The sequence below is a fragment of the Pelecanus crispus genome, chromosome 1, assembly GCF_030463565.1.
Source record: "Pelecanus crispus isolate bPelCri1 chromosome 1, bPelCri1.pri, whole genome shotgun sequence".
Classification (NCBI taxonomy): Eukaryota; Metazoa; Chordata; class Aves; order Pelecaniformes; family Pelecanidae; genus Pelecanus; species Pelecanus crispus.
In genome coordinates, this window is record NC_134643.1 from 136,916,695 (window position 1) to 136,932,890 (window position 16,196).

The 16,196-nt window shown below is 42.9% G+C and overlaps 1 protein-coding gene across 5 annotated transcripts in view; it reads right to left on the reverse strand.

The window, feature by feature from the left end:
* Positions 1-12,073, reverse strand: part of PDK3 (pyruvate dehydrogenase kinase 3) — a 62,707-nt gene extending 50,634 nt beyond the window's left edge. For 3 of the 5 annotated variants that reach the window (XR_012830832.1, XM_075705069.1, XM_075705076.1), the window contains exon 1: positions 11,948-12,073. Coding sequence is in view for 2 of the 5 variants with exons in the window: in XM_075705069.1 (XP_075561184.1) it covers positions 11,948-12,053 (106 nt within the window). In the remaining 3 variants the exon portion in view is untranslated. Of the gene's footprint in view, positions 1-3,915; positions 3,973-11,370; positions 11,473-11,947 lie in introns of those variants that run through there. The other 2 variants (XM_075705086.1, XM_075705092.1) reach the window with 2 other exon arrangements.
* Between the last annotated feature and the right edge of the window lie 4,123 nt (positions 12,074-16,196).

Consider the following 16,196-nt stretch of genomic DNA (forward strand, 5'->3'; position numbering starts at 1 on the left):
GGACCTGGGGGTGTTGGTTGACAGCCAGCTGAACATGAGCCAGCAGTGTGCCCAGGTGGCCACGAAGGCCAACAGCATCCTGGCTTGTATCAGCAATAGTGTGGCCAGCAGGAGCAGGGAAATGATCGTCCCCCTCTACTCGGCACTGGTGAGGCCACACCTGGAATACTGTGTCCAGTTCTGGGCCCCTCAATACAAGAAAGACATTGAGGTGCTGGAGCGTGTTCAGAGAAGGGCAACAAGGCTGGTGAAGGGTCTGGAGCACAGGCCTTATGAGGAGCGGCTGAGGGAACTGGGGTTGTTTAGTCTGGAGAAGAGGAGGCTGAGGGGAGACCTTATCGCTCTCTACAACTACCTGAAAGGAGGTTGTAGTGAGGTGGGTGTTGGTCTCTTCTCCCAAGTAGTTAGCGATAGGACGAGAGGAAATGGTCTCAAGCTGCGCCAGGGGAGGTTTAGATTGGATATTAGGAAAAATTTCTTCACAGAAAGGGTAGTCAAGCATTGGAACAGGCTGCCCAGAGAGGTGGTGGATTCACCATCCCTGGAAGCATTCAAAAAATGGGTAGACGTGGCACTTGGGGACATGGTTTAGTCTAGTCTACCCTTGATTGGTTTAGTGTGGACTTGGTAATGTTAGGTTAGTGGTTGGACTGGATGATCTTAAAGGTCTTTTCCAAACTAAACGATTCTATGAAATTAAAATAAAAACATGAATTTTTAAAATAAGCTTCTCTCATCTAAAACTAATATTTACCTGCTCACCACTCAGTTCTAATGAAATAACTTTTTGAGTATTTTAAAGTATTTGCCAAGAGAAAGCACTGTAATCAAAAGGACCTAGGAAGTTTAATGCAGAGGTGCTCAAGCAATTACTCACAGGCTGTATTATTTTTCAGACCAACTCATGTAGGCCCAAGGTTGTCTTTCCCTTGGACATTTTGGGAGCAGGCTGGAAGTCAGACGAATCATTTTAGCAGCTAAGCTTTGTCTTTCCCGTATCACAGGTGCTTCCCACAGTACATGACAGCCAAAGAGCCACAACGTTCTTAGGAGAAACCATGGCCCAGATCAGGTTCCTGATCCTAGAGCTACCCATACAACCCAAAGGCTCCCCCGCTAACGAAGCGGAAAGAGCCTCTAAAAGAAGGTGGCTCTTCAGACTACATCAGCTCCTCTTCCACTAACACTCCTGAGACCGAAGCAGGAAATAGCCGGAGAGCAGGAGAGAGGTGCACGTACCGCGCAGCACGTCAACCCTGGCCTACACTGCAAAGGGGTTCTGTGGTTTTCAAACAGGAGATCCTGGACAAAACAAATTTAGTGGTTTGTTCTGGTGAGACTCAAAATTTTAAAACAAATTTAAAACAACTTTTTTTTTTTTTTAAATGTAGATGAGGCTTAGAACACCGAGCCAAAGAAACTTTATTCCCATTTGTTGCTCTCTGATCAGATTCTGTTACAATAAACTGACCAGAAAAGATTTAATTTTGCTACTTTGAGCTTATAATCACCTTTTCCTCCCATAAAAGGTGAAGATCTATTTCACGCTGAAGGTTATAATTAAGTGTTCCAAAAAGTTTTAACACTCTCCCTAAGCTTTCACAGCTTTCACAACTTCCTTCCCTAACCTTTATGGAAAACTTCCACAATTCCCACTAACTGTTCCAGAAAAATACAAATCTCTGCTTTATCCTTTAGGCCCTGTCAACATGCCAAAGGGAAAGATATTCTAAATCCCCCGCATAAATAAAATTAACATTTATGAGCAAGCACTCACACAGTTAATACCAATTACATAAAAATACTGCCAATACCACATGGTCCAGTTTCCCTTCAGTCTCAGTGATGTGAAATGTATCAGACTGTTAACCATCTTGTTACAAAATGCTTTTGATGATCAACAAACCACACTGCAAAAAAGATTAGAGGATTCCTCTATGCCACTGCTAGTTACCAGGGTTTGAATGTATTTATCCAGTCTATAAAATCTTTAAGAAAAGCATAAACAAGGACTAAAAGAATGAAGTAGCAGTTAAAATGTAAATTATTTTTAGGAAAAGGTAATTTTGTAGCTTTTTTACTTTGCCTCTTTCTCTAGTTACACATTCTTAAACCTAATTCTGAAAAATATCAACTAAAATTTGCACAAGTATTATCTTAAGGAATAAAGTCAGTGAAAGTATTTATACTACTGTGTGACTTCTTTTACATTGACTACAAACTGATGTGACTGTTTTTATATATATATACACACACACACAGAATAAAAGTAGCCTCTTCCCAGGCAAAGAAAATAATTTAAACAAACAGGGCAAATAAACATGTATGAGGCAATGTCACATTCACATAGAAAGGTTCAGAGGACAAAAGGGGTCAATATAATAGTCTCTTATAACACACAAAGCGTCAGGAAAAGGAGAAAAATTGTACATCTCAGAGTCACAGTTCAGTGCCCTAATCCGTCCTTTCAACCTACTATTCCAAGAAGAGTAACTGGACTCAGTTAAATAACTGAGTCCAGGAACACACACAAAATCATAAACATATTTTAAAATGGAGAAGTATCAGCCTATAAAATACTTTAGCAATTTGGGGAAAAAGGTGGCTTTTAAAAAACACTAATATATTAAGGAGAACTGGCTTCAAGAAAAGCTGCTTTAATATAGCAGCTATGGAATTAGATAAAACAATTCCTAAATCTATGCCAAATTCTATTAGGGATTATATTGGTTTGGACCACAGGGAACTGGAGAAATACTACTCACTCTCCACAGAACAGTACTGCGAAGATCAGTCACTACCAGTGAAACGCAGAGTGTTCGTCATAAACACATGTGCTGAGTCTGGCTGGGATGGGGTCAGCTTTCCTCACAGCAACCCATAAGGTGCCGGGCTTCGGGTCTGTGACCACAGGTGCTGATGACACACGCGTGTTTTGGCTACTGCTGAACAGCACCTGCACAGCATGAAGGCTTTCTCTCTTTCTCCTGCACTCAGCCCCCACCCCAGCAAGCAGGTTTGGGGCTGGGTAAGAGGCTGGAAGGGGATAGAGCTGGGACAACTGGCCTAAGCTGGCCAAAGTGATATTCCACGTTACATGACGTCATGCCCAGCAATGAAAACACTAGGTGGCTCTGTCTCCCAAGACAGCCATTACACCAAGACCAGCTGGGCATCGGCCTGCTTGGGGGAGGCAGCCAGTGACGGCATTTGCATCCCTTCTTTCTCCTCCTCTTTCCTTCCTTATTAAACTGTCTCTATCTCGACCCACAAGTTTTCTCACTTTTGTTCTTCCTCTTCTCTCCCCCATCCCAATGGGGGGTGGGAGGAGGGGAGCAAGCACCTGCGTGGGCGCTCAGCTGCTGGACGGGGTCAACCCACCAGAACACTGCGTATCAACTATATAGCAATCTCATTATTATTATTCGTTATTCCATAGTTTTTCGTGGGTTTTTTTAATTAAGAATTTCACATGGGACTATGCCAAAACTTCATCAAAAGCCAGGTACAGCATCTACTGCTACTGCCTTAGCAAACATCAGATTAACCTGGAAATCAGACTGCCTCAACACAATTTATTATCTTTATTATTACCACCTTATTATCTCTTGGTGCTTTATCTATGCATTACTTCATTATTAGCTCTATCATTGTTTCAGCTACTTCAGTCAACCTTACTTATTCTAGTATCCTTCTCTTCCTTTTCTTTAAAAGGCAAGTAGTGTATTTTCCCACTTCCACAGCCCTGGGGCCATCACCATCGGTTATTTCCATGAAGCCTGTAAGCAACAGCTGTGCTGCACCAGGCGCTCCCATGTGCAGAAGAAAGTGGTCAGCTACTCAACCAAACACAGCACTGGCTTACTTCTGCTGGCACCCACGAAGACAAGAGGATCTAAACATACTTCAACTTACCCAAAATTTGTATCAGGGACAGGGGGCAGTTGTGATTTCCTTTCAGTTTCTGGATACAAGTTATCTTTTTTCTGAAGATCAAAGCAAAGATGAATTCAGTAGCCTTTATCATTATGTACTTAATCAAGTAAACTCTATACTTCAGCATTCCCCCCAATTACTATAAATTATCTCAGCATCTTTTTCTCTGCTTTTCTATCCCCTGACTTTTCACCTGCACTGTTACTTGTACTGCAGCCCAAGATATATGTCCTTGTTTCCAGTTTTCTTATGATTATTTTTTAATGAACAGTATTTCTGGAATTCCTAACACTGCTCTACTGCTCTCTTCTGCCTGCATCAGAATTTCTCTTTCAGAAGTTGACAGATCATCTTATATTCCTTATGTCTTAGGAGAGACCCTATCTACCTATTTCCTTAGCTTGTAGAAGTTACGCTACTTTAAAATCACTAGCTGTCATTTCTTCAATTCCTGAGGGGAAGGAATGCTATCAATTCATTATCGTTTTCATCAAAATTTGATTAAGTTTCAGATTTTCAAGCACCTCCTTATTAGTCCAAATCTAGTCTAAAGCAGACACTTCAACAATTTCTACCAGTTTCTGGAAAAAAAAAGGTGTCCCAAACATTCTTAGATCTTCAAGAACTGCAATTCCTATCTTTTTGTCCTTCCAGAAAGTAGATTTGTCAAGTTCCCAACTTCTGTCAAGCTGTATTCTCTATCACCTCTGTTACTTGCCAACAAAAAAAAAAAACCCACCAACAACCCAAAACCCACAAAAACAAAAATCCAAAACATTGTTTACTGCTTCATGCAGATTAGGCATTCTTGTCTTCCTTCTTTCACCAAAAGACATTCCACTGTCTGCTTCAACACCACATCAGCATCAGCAAAAAAATGCAAAAAATACACATATATGTATGCATCTCCCTTTCAAAGCACTTGGAGGCAGAGGACTGCAGCAGCACCTTTGGTCAGTCCAAAGACAAACAGAACACAGACCAAGACATTTCCTGCTGTTTAGGGAAACAAAACACAATCAATCTCATCAGTTGGGGGATACTCACTTGCACACTACTAGCCTGTGCTTACAGGCAAGAAGTGGCCAGTCAAATCACCTATTGAAGGCAGGATTTCCCGTGCTTGACCTTTATAACAACCCCCCCCCCCCCAAAAAAATTCTACTGTCTTGGTGATCCACAGCAATTTATGGAATTTGTACTATAACTATACTACAATACTGAATTCAGAATATATGAAGTCTCAATTACTTATAGAAATGAAGTGTTCCTTTATTGCATAATGAAAATGGTTAAAAATTTAAACCAAAGCTAACATTTTTCTTGAGAACTTTGCCGAACTGTACTTACGAAGAATTAACTAGCAGCATAAAATTTGAAAACAAACCTTTTCTGGAAAAAAAAAAAAAGTGACTATCAAGCAAGCACACTTAATCCCTGAAACAGTCTCCAAAAGTGACTGATACAGATAATGAAAATCACCATGATCTAATACTACATAGTACTCCCACACAGACACAAAAATATCTCTACCACATCACAGTTCAATAGTGACGGCTGAACAAAGTTATCTAACCACAATGACTCTTCCAGACCTTCACACCAATCAATATTAGGCCTAATAAAAACCTTCAATATTATATATAGTATTGGAATATCACTGCCTGCCAGAGACTGGCACAGTTGTAAACAGTAACAGGTTATAAATAACAACAGTTGCATCACACAAAGGCTTCCAGCTACTTGCTGTGCTTCCCCCCATTCAAAGAAACCCCTTTTTATATTAGGAAATGCAAACTTCATCCATGCTAAGATCTAGAGAAAGAAGGACTGAATACAGAAAAGCAATAACCCCAAAATAATTCAAGAACAAAAGCAGACAGACAATCCACCTTTCACTGTGACAAAAGGATAGTCTTTCAAGGTAAAAACCAAAGAGTAGTAAAATGATTCTATTCCAGCGTTAGGCAAAACTCTTATCAGGATTCTATTTAAAGCTCTAACAGACACTTTTTAAAGAGTAATACTGAAAATCCTGGAAAAGACAAAAGAGTTAATTCCATGGTATTTTCATGAGGCTTGAAATAACTCATTTAAAGAATGTATTTAGCTTTACAAAATCAAGACAAAATATTCCATCACAAGTACAAATACCTCACAGTGAAAAAATTCCATGCATCAAAGGATCCCAACCTATCAACAAAAGCTGTAACAAAATTGCTGGCTGGAAGCTGAAGCCAGTCAGATGAAAATAAAAGGCAGTAATGTCTGACTAGCATTCATCTTTCTGATCCGATTCAGTGGTTAGCATACCAATGCTTAACATTCATGTTAAGAAGAAATTTTTTTTGAAGATGCATTTAAATCAAGCGTAAGGTTTTAAGGTCAATGCACAGACAGCAGCAGAAAAAGCACAGCTGCATGCAATAAATAGCAGGTAATTATTTAACAGTATCTTCTAGCCCTAAACTTTCTGAGTGTCTTAGACACAATGTCTCTCCACCAATGTTGTGTTTAAAGAAAAAAAAAAAAAAACTTCCAATATCTTCTTGTGTGAAAAATCTTTTAATAGCCATCTTCCATCACAAGATTAATAATTATGTTTGGAGACATAAGGCTGCTTTCTACATCTACTTTCCTGCTCCCACATCTTGTTCAAAGTCTATCTGCTAGCTACCTTTTCAATGGCACACTGTCAGTTCCAGTGCTGAAGCATGCCTGCTGCCAATAAGACAACATCCAGAAACATCCAGTTTCTTGCAGAAACCTGATCTAATCACAGAATCGTTTAGGTTGGAAAAGACCTTTAAGATCATCCAGTCCAACCATTAATACTGCACATACAACTGACAGCAATCAACAGCAATGCCAATACCTGGCTTACTGTTTACATCAGTTTTGGAAAAGGCCTACAAGTTGCCTCAAGACAGGTAAGTTTAATAGGTACCACATAAACTAAACAATTTCATACCAAAAGTGATATTTAAAAATGGGGAGGATCCATTGCTCATCTTTTCCTCCAGCTATGCCCCAGGACACAACAGTTCCCAAACTGCATGCACTCACTGTGATTATCTGCTGCATGCTCAGCTATTCACAGTACAGTAAGATTACAAAATTACAACCTTTGTAATATTTTTCAATGCCAGTAGCTGTAGCAGTTGCCACAGATATTTTGATTGCAACCTACAGAATCAGGGTCTCCTAAGCCACGTTCCACAACAAGAATTCACTATGATTCGCTACCTTCTATCTGAAGTATATACACGACTTTTTTTGTCCAAATTCATTAGTAACTATGTGGTATATGAACATTAACATATGACAAATAACAAGGGGTGAGTGCCATTTTGTTAAGTTTTACCTATACGTACAAAGAGCTAACCCAAAGCAAAGTTTAACCTCACAGCTACAAAATTCATCCAAAACATTTAGTTTGAGACTTAAAACAGAAAAGGCTAGAATATAGCTAAGGTCAACTGGCCGAGATAGCTTCAGTAGCAAACAAGCTCCAAAAGCACATGGTATGTGTTTTTGACAACCTCAGACTCGGAGAAGTCTCAGGCATTCCATCAGCTGCGCAGCAGCAATGAGAGTACTACATGAGTACAGTATACTGGCATACATTCACAATATAGCACTAGCCCAACTTCAAATGACTCTTTCATGCAAGATCAAAGGATTACGCAATTTCTGGTTCACCCCTGTCTTTATTTGTGCTTCATTATTTTATATGTAACCTTTTCAGTACAACCATTCATTTCATGAAACGTTTGTTAATATCTTTAGCGTCAGCTGAGGTACCCCAACATGACCCAAACCAAGCAGTTGCACGGAGCTTGCTAGCTGGGGCACAGTTCAGCGCTACTACGGCTGTAAGGGTTTTGGCTCACACCTAGCCCTTACCAAGCCAGTTGTAGCGCCCGCAGAATGAGCCCAAGCCTCTCTGCACCTTTCGTTAAATGGCAGGACACCCCTAGACATAGAAACTCTACTTTCCTCAGACAGACCTGTCTGATGGGTTATTTACTTTCCCCAGGCATACATGACCGATTGGTTACCCATGTATGTAGTTGCTGATGAATATTATTGGCTATTTGGGATTAACCTGTCATCCTCCAAGGTCTGCACTGCACACTGAAGCAAATCTAAATTGAGATGCTGCATCAGAGCTGACACAAAATATGGATCTCCAGTACGGGCATTTTTTTTCTCCAAACAGTCTAGCCCCAAAAGTGTACAAAGATTCATGTACCTGAATGTTAAACTACATCTCTGCTTACAAGTTTATTTCAGAAAAGATATTTTAGTAATTCTAGCAGACTGGGTCATTTAGGAATGCCTGCACTTGGAAATCTACCAAAATAACTTCCAGAGCTGAATCCAGTGGGTTTGGTTTTGGTTTTGTTTTTTCCAGACCAGAATAATTATGGAGGCCTGGACAAGCCTAGAATGACATGCTAACATAAACAAGTTTTGACCTTGTTTAATATTAAAACACATTTACAGAAGGTCATTCTTTTGGAAAGGAATGAGATTGCACAAGAATCTTGGGAAATGCACTGTGTAAGAAAGGAATTAAATGAACAGTATTCAAGAAGAATATTCACAGAAAAAAGAAAAAGCAGCACAGACAATCTGAGCACTCATCGTTTGTGACACAGAGGTCCCAAGCCCACGACGCAGTAACCTCTTACACAGTTGCAGCAGCTACAAAGATAGCTGCAAGCTTGGCAGAAAGTAAAACACATATGGCAGAACATGGTATGTAGACACAAATAGGACTCAGCTAGAAAAAACAGCTGAGAATCACTGCTTGAAGTATTGCTTTCTGTTTTGTTTCACAGGTTTTTAATACTAGTGAGTTAGCTTCAACAGCCAAACTGTCTTTTATAGTGGTTTAATTAACTGAACTAAGCTACATAAGAAAGTTTTAAAATAATCTTCCTTAATTCTATTCCTTTCCAATGATAGAAGCCTCTACAGCCCCACTATGCACACAACTGTATTCCATACAACCCACAGTTACTCAGTAATAAAAAAAAAAAGCCTAAGCTGTACATCAGTATACATTGCCTACTGTGTTTGAAGAGACTCTTCAGCCCACGAGAAATATAGTTTCTCTTCCCCTGCTCAACAGGATTTTGCAGAGACAAATTTAAAGCCAGTTTAGTCTAAACTAATATAACCAATATAAAAAAGAAGACATAAAGACCATATTGTAGTTTCAATAGTCAGAAATGAAGTAAAAAATCCTTCTCCAAAAAAAATGTGAATTGCAGTAAGTACAAACGCCTATTTTTATTTTTTTTTTAAATACAAGAAACACATGTACATCAGACAACAAAATCACAGACTGCTGTGAGAGGGTTATTCACACATTTCCTTTGGGCTTATTCTTCTTCAACATTTGTTGAAAATTTAGACATCTTTTTGTAACACAAGCACTACATTTATGTAGCTCAACAAAAAAAAAAAACATGTCTTTTTAAGTGAGACATTAGATAGTCTCTATAAGCTGACTACAAAACAGAGTGTCTTCCTCCCATCAAACAGTCAAGCTAGGCAAACACAGCTGAACTGCACCTTTAGTACCACGCTCCTTATGCCTGGCATATTTGCCCTCTTGAATACTTGTGTCCTATGCCACCAGCAAATTCTTTTTTTGGGTAGTTCAGGTAGAAGTAACATAGCTCCCTGATACAGACCTTCCATGCCTCGAACGGTAAAATTCTTGCACCAACATCTTATGCTTTGTTGTCTATTTCTCCTCTGGGCCTCTGAAGTCTCCAACAGACCTTCAAACTACCCAAAGCCATCAACACCTAGGATCACACAAGTTAAGTAACTGCATTGTTTTTCATCTGTTGGATTAAACTGCTGCCATCTTCCTACTGGAGGTCTCCTAAGTAAACACAGGCACTAAAGAGAAAGTAAGTGGCTGTGTTAAGTGGCCCATAAGGCTTATTAAGATCAAGCTGATAGTTTTAGCAAGGCTGATGCAATGTAAGACTACTAATCTTGGAAACTCCTGGTGATCTTAGAAGCCTAAACCGTAGGCATTTTTTTCTTCAGAGGTTTTAAATGTCAAAGACTATATAGTCTCCTGTCAGTCTTAAGACATGAATACACTTAAATATATAGCCTACGCGCACACAGGATTCCATAGACACATCCAGTGACAACAGACTGGAGCACATCCAAAGAACAGGGCTGGCCAGGCTGTAACATACCGTTCTCACTCTCTTCATTTCCACTAACATAAACCAGGCTGAAAAATCATAAAATGAAACTACTTCTTCCCGGAGAATCACGACACACTATTCAAACCATGAAGTAATACAGATACTACAAGGTTAAAAAAAAAAAAAAAAAAAAAAGCATTACTAAAAGGCTGCTACACAAGAGATGTGCAAAAGCAAGTAGTACTGCAGGGACAACTTAGAACGGCAGAAATCCTTACCAAAAAGCAAAGTTTTGCCAGATCAGCCAAGTCATTAAAACAAAGACTGAAATCTTTACACCTCTCTAGTCGCAACTGAAAAGCCTCACAAACATTAGTATTTCCCCAGCAACAATTTACAAACCCAACTTTCAAACAGACGATGGTGAAATGATTTGCTTAGTGCCTGAACTAAAATGAAGATATTCTAAGTTTTAGGCCACTGCTCTTGCCAGTACATAAAGACATGGCACAAGGAGCACAAATGCCACAGTAGGGGAAGCACAGCAGCAAAGGAAGGGGTGCGGAAGTGAGAACAGACTCATGTGAGCAGAGACCAGAGAAAGAAAGCATGGGTTCTAGCCAGGTTCTCCTTTTAATGTAACACAGGATGAGGTGTGATTTTGTTTTGTTTTTTAAGATGGTAGAAAACCCTGTCTCACTGAGACGTGGTAGCAAGCCCAGCGCTGTCTCTTTAATACTTGCAGCATTCTTTCACTAATACCATTGCCATAAACGTGCAATTGTTTCCACTTTTAATCACTTTCTAGCTTAACACCACTGGCTCATTTTTGCCTTCTTGTATCTTTAGTGTACTACGGGAATGAAGGAACATTCTATTAAGCGTCACGGTGTCACACACGGCCTTTATATTTACTCTACTGGCAACATTCATAGGATAATAAAATCTAGACAACTCCTGTGTCCGAGAGCAGGAGCCAAATAACCTCCGATACAAATAGGAGAAGTTTATTTTTATCTAGATCAAAACATCAGTTTTCTAACAGCAACACAAACCATTCCCAGGTTTCAGTCCAGTGCTTCTGAAAAGAAAAAATGCTATTTATTCATCAGCAGCTCTTCCTAAAGCACATGACTTTTCCATGAACAGGTCTCCTACACAAGTAGTGTCAGAGTTCATGCCTGAAGTCTAAGCAAGCCGATCTCTGCGTGGCACATTAAAATTTTCACATTCCGGATCAGTAACTTACTCTCTCCTTCAGTCGCTAAGCGCACAAAGTTTCAGACCAGAAACCCCGGTTTTGACGCTCTCCCCCACGGAGCTTGCTGTCGAGGAATAAGGCAAGGGAAGAGAGGCGAGCCGTCCCCTCCGGCCTCCCGCCACCTCCCCTCGGGGAGGCCGAGGCGCCCAGGCCAAGCGGCGCTGGTGTTTACAACCGGCTGCCGACGACCGCGCACAGCCGGCTGTCACCGCAGGCAGGCGCCCGCCTCGCACACGACGGCCCCCGCCAGCCTGCGGGGCCTCCCGGGGCGGGGGAGCCGCCGCCCGGCCAGGCCGGGCCGAGCCGAGCCGGGCCGGCCCCACGGCGGCAGCGCGCAGCGGCCCGGCCGCCCCCCGCCGCCACTGCGCCCCCGCGGCGCCCCAGGCCGCACGCCGGGGCGGGCCCCGCCGCCCAGATGCTGGGCGAGGAGACGAGGCCTAGGCACCGGCCTCCGCCGCGGGCGGGCCCTCGCCGCTGCTGCGCGGCCGGGAGAGCCGGTGTGACCCCCGCCTCCCCCCACCCCGCTGCCGCGGCGGGCGGGGCGGCGGGCGGCCCCGCCACTCACCGAAGTCGAGGAACTGCTTGATGGAGAGGGGCGAGGGGGAGAAGCGGGAGTAGTACTCGATCTGCTTGGGGATGGGGCTCTTCAGCAGCGCCCCGCACAGCCGCATGGCGCGGCCCGCCCGGCTCCGCTCCGCTGCTTTCCCCGGCACGGCACTAGGGCGCTGGGGAGGCGGCGGCGCAGCCACCCGCGCTCATGCCAGGGGAGCGCCTGGCCCGGCGGCGCCCGTCGCCCTCTGCGGCCCGGCCCAGCCCAGCCCGGCCCGGCCCGGCGGGAGGGAGGGGGGCGGGGCGAGCGGCGTTGTGGGCGGGGCGAGCGGAAAGAACCGCCCCTCCGCTGCCCGCCCTCCGCGCGCGCGCGCTCCCGCCCCCTCCCCCCCCCCCCCCGGCCAGGCGCACGCGCACGCGGCCGCCGGCGGAGGGAGGGGCGGGGCGGGCGCGAGCGGCTGGCGCGTGCCGTCCGGCCGTCCGCCCGCCGTCCTTTCCCAACGGCCGGCGCGCCCTAACGCGCAGGCGCGTCGCCGCGGGGGGGGGGGGGGGGGGGGGGCGGGGCCGGCGTGAGGCGGCCGCTGAGGGGGAGCGGGCCCGGGCCCCGGCCCCGGCCCCGGCCCCTTGGTGGGGAAAGAGGGAGAGCCCGGCTAAAGAGAGGGGACAGAGCCTTGCCCCCGCACGGCGGGGTGCCCCCGGCATCTTCCCGGCGCAGCCCGTTCCCACCCGCTGCCGTTCAGCTGCAAGCGTTGGGCTGGCACGTGGAGTTGATGCGCTGCGTCCGTTAACCTGTCTGCCAGGCCATCGAATGTTGTGTGCGCGATTGGCTTCAGCCTGCAATGTAGCCTTAACGGCATCAGTGTTCAGGGGGTTTTACAGTCTGTGTGAGACCGACGGAAGAAAGGCCACCTTCGTTTTACGTAACACAGCAAGAATTAAGCAATGGAGAGAGGAAGGTTTAAAGGGGGAAGACTCCACCATATCGTAAGACGAGGCCTACCATGGCTGTAGCTGGGGCCCTACTGAATCTCTTACAACCCTGTACTCCCTGTGAGGCTAGTCCGTGTCCAGTGTCCGTCAAGTTTCAACTCTTGATAATACTTAGAATTTCCTGAAAAGTCCATTTTTATCCTCTTGATAATACTTAGCCTGAAAAGTTCATTTTTATCAGAGGAAGCACCTGAACACAATTAAAATTAATTTTGATTGCTCAAAACAAAAGTGAAGCCAGGTATTCGAGAGCAAAAATGTACCACTGAACGAAATCACTGTTAATTTTTTCCCACTTTGCTATGATGTGGTTTAGGTACATTTATGACAAATAACCGGTCATAAATTCCTTTTTTTTTTTCCTCCAATGAATTTAGTATAACTGGTCACAAATGCCTTTATTTTTTCTCCAATGTATTCAATATAAACTTCAGCCACGTACAAGATAACATTAATTTTATAACTGACTCACAAAAGAAACAGGTACTCTTCAGTTACTGAAAGTCTCTCTCCATCCTTCCCATCGTGATTGTCCTTATAGAATCTGAGATTGAGAAATCCTGACCTAATGTACAAAATAGCTTCTAATAGCTGGAAAACGTTTTAAAATCACTTCAATTGCAGGTTATAGAAATGACCGCCTTGAAGAGGCATGCCATGTAATCAAGGCTGACAAAATGAAATATGTCCTCTAATTTTGAAGCTTTTTTGGCAGATGAGGAAAATTGGTTTAAAACTTTTGTTATATACTCTTCATGATTTGATTTTGATTTATCTGTAGCATAACGCTGAACTGAGTTGCACAATTATCTGGCAGAAAATAATATTTTGTGTTAAAGACAGAACAATGTTTCCCCAAATTAAGATGAAATTAGCAACTTCAAGGAATGATACATTGTCAAAATTTAAGCCACTTGATTTTATATACCCTTCACATTTTTAAATAATCCTAGTGTGATTTCACTTCTGCCTCAAAAAATAGCAAGACAACAGTTAACTACTGAGCTGTCTTTCTAAACACAAATCCTTTTTGCAATATAAACTGTGTCACAGCATCGCTTTGTTGGGAATTTTTTTAAACCTATATTAACCAGCCCATGTGAAAATTGGAATTGTTTATTTTACTATGCTGATATGGACTAAAACCATAATGAAGATGTGAGCCAAGTCACTGGAAAACAGAGGTGTGCTATTCCCATCAAATGGACTCTTGACAGCTTCTCTCAACACTGGAGAAACTGATGATGTAACCAATGGATCGAATTCTCTGAAAACTGCTCATACACACACTTAAGACAAATATGAATCCCAGACTCACCCAACAACTCTGCCTAAACTTGTGCATAAGAAGACTGCAAGACTTGCTTGAGAGAACATAAAATGCAGATAGATAAGGAAGACAGGAACGAGCATATATGTAAACCTAGTTCCTAAACAATCCACCTAAATAAAAAGAAGTTAGTGACATGAACCATGCAAGACAGAAAATGTCACTGGGATCAATAGACTTAAAGTATAAGCTGAGTTTTGCTAAGAGCAGGTTTTCCGTCTATTTGGATTTCTCATACCTCATACGTGCTGCCTTTACGTATTTCAGCACACATCTGGTGCAGAAATGCTTCTGCAGCTTGTTCCGCAAGTGCCTCCTTGAATTTTTGTTTATATGATAAAGAGCCTCTACAGGTGTGCAGGGAAGAAAGGATTTGCCTCTTAGGAAGAGTTAATTACAACATTGATAACACAGCTAATGCTGCTGAACTTCTTGGGTGCTTACCATCTCCCTTTTTTCAAGGGTATTATTTTCATTATATTTCATTATTTTCATTTTAATTCAAAGCCAGAATAACTAGAAGGAGGCTAGGGGTCAAAGATGCCCCAGTTTTACGTGGCCCTTTAGCAGCCGGAACATCTTAGTCCCCGTTCAGTTAAAAAATGCTGGGCATGCAGGCAATCGGAAACCTCGGCACCTGTAAGTGAATTGGGGTCTTGGTGTGGACGCTTGCCAGCACCCTACGCTGAGAACGAGATGGCCGGGGTGTCCTGGCCCTGAGGGCACCACCCAGCCCAGCTGCCCCTGCCCGGACCCCGCCGTGGGGAGCCCCAGTCTTCACGGCACCCTGACACATCGAATCAGTTTTTGTTGGGTCATCACTGTGACAAAGGAGATGGGTAATTGAATCTGAGTAGCCAATCTTGCCTTTTTTTTTTTGTTTTCTGCATAGGAGTTGGTGTAAAATCAATGCTTCTGACTCACAAACCACAGAAACTTTGAGAAGCAATAGCAGGTTTTGCTGCAGAGTGATTCCCTAAAACAGGGGATCTGATGCAGAGCGTATTTACAGAACCAAAAGCTTTTTGGTGTTTCCTACCCTCCGAAGTTTTAAGTCCTGGCTGCTTCCCACTGGCTTCCACACCGGTATTTAAAAACTGGCCTCCCCTAGTTTTGTGCTTTGGTTGTGATGGGGAGGGGCTGTCCCCTAATGGCAAAGCATCCATTGAAGAGCCTTTGCTGCTTAAGCTCTATGCATGTAAGTAGTCTTTATACATTAATTCAGTGGAGCCACAGGGATGAATAAGGAAGACTTGTATGACTAGTAGTCAGAAAAATAAGTTACTGGAAAAGAAAGGTCTCCCTAAGCTTGAGTTTTCTTAGTGCTTGGTTATGATTAGAGATTCACTACTCATATAGAAATTTGTAGCAGAACATCATCTGGACAATTTGGCGGTCACATTTTTGTTACATTTTCAGATCTTGTTCTTTCAGGACCTTTGCATTACACGGACTTCCATTTTCAGGAAGCAAAGCTTTTGCATTCAATGTTTTATCCAATTAAGATTTATTCACAGCAAACATTTCAGATCGTTAAAACACCAGAGCTGTAATCTCCTTAGCAAAGCTTGTTTTTCTTCACTGCAGAATACTCGGTAGGTCTATAAACTAGCTGCAGGGGATTCAGCATAATGAACTTCTTTGTATGGATGTCAGAGGAGGGGAAAAGGAATGTTAAACTGTAAACCAAGAAAACATGGTTATTAGTGTTTTCTAGACACATTGACTTCGTGGAATTCATAGTAATTTTTTTAACAAAAAAAAAACCCCACCTATATTGAAGTTACTGTAATCCCTATATCTTAAAGTTCAGAAGCACTCCTTGAGAATGGGTATAATACAGTTGAAACACTAACAATAATAGTAACCAACAACAGTTATTCAGGGGATATTCACACAGAGAATTATAGTCCCGAAGTACACTTTACAAGATGACAGAAAAAAC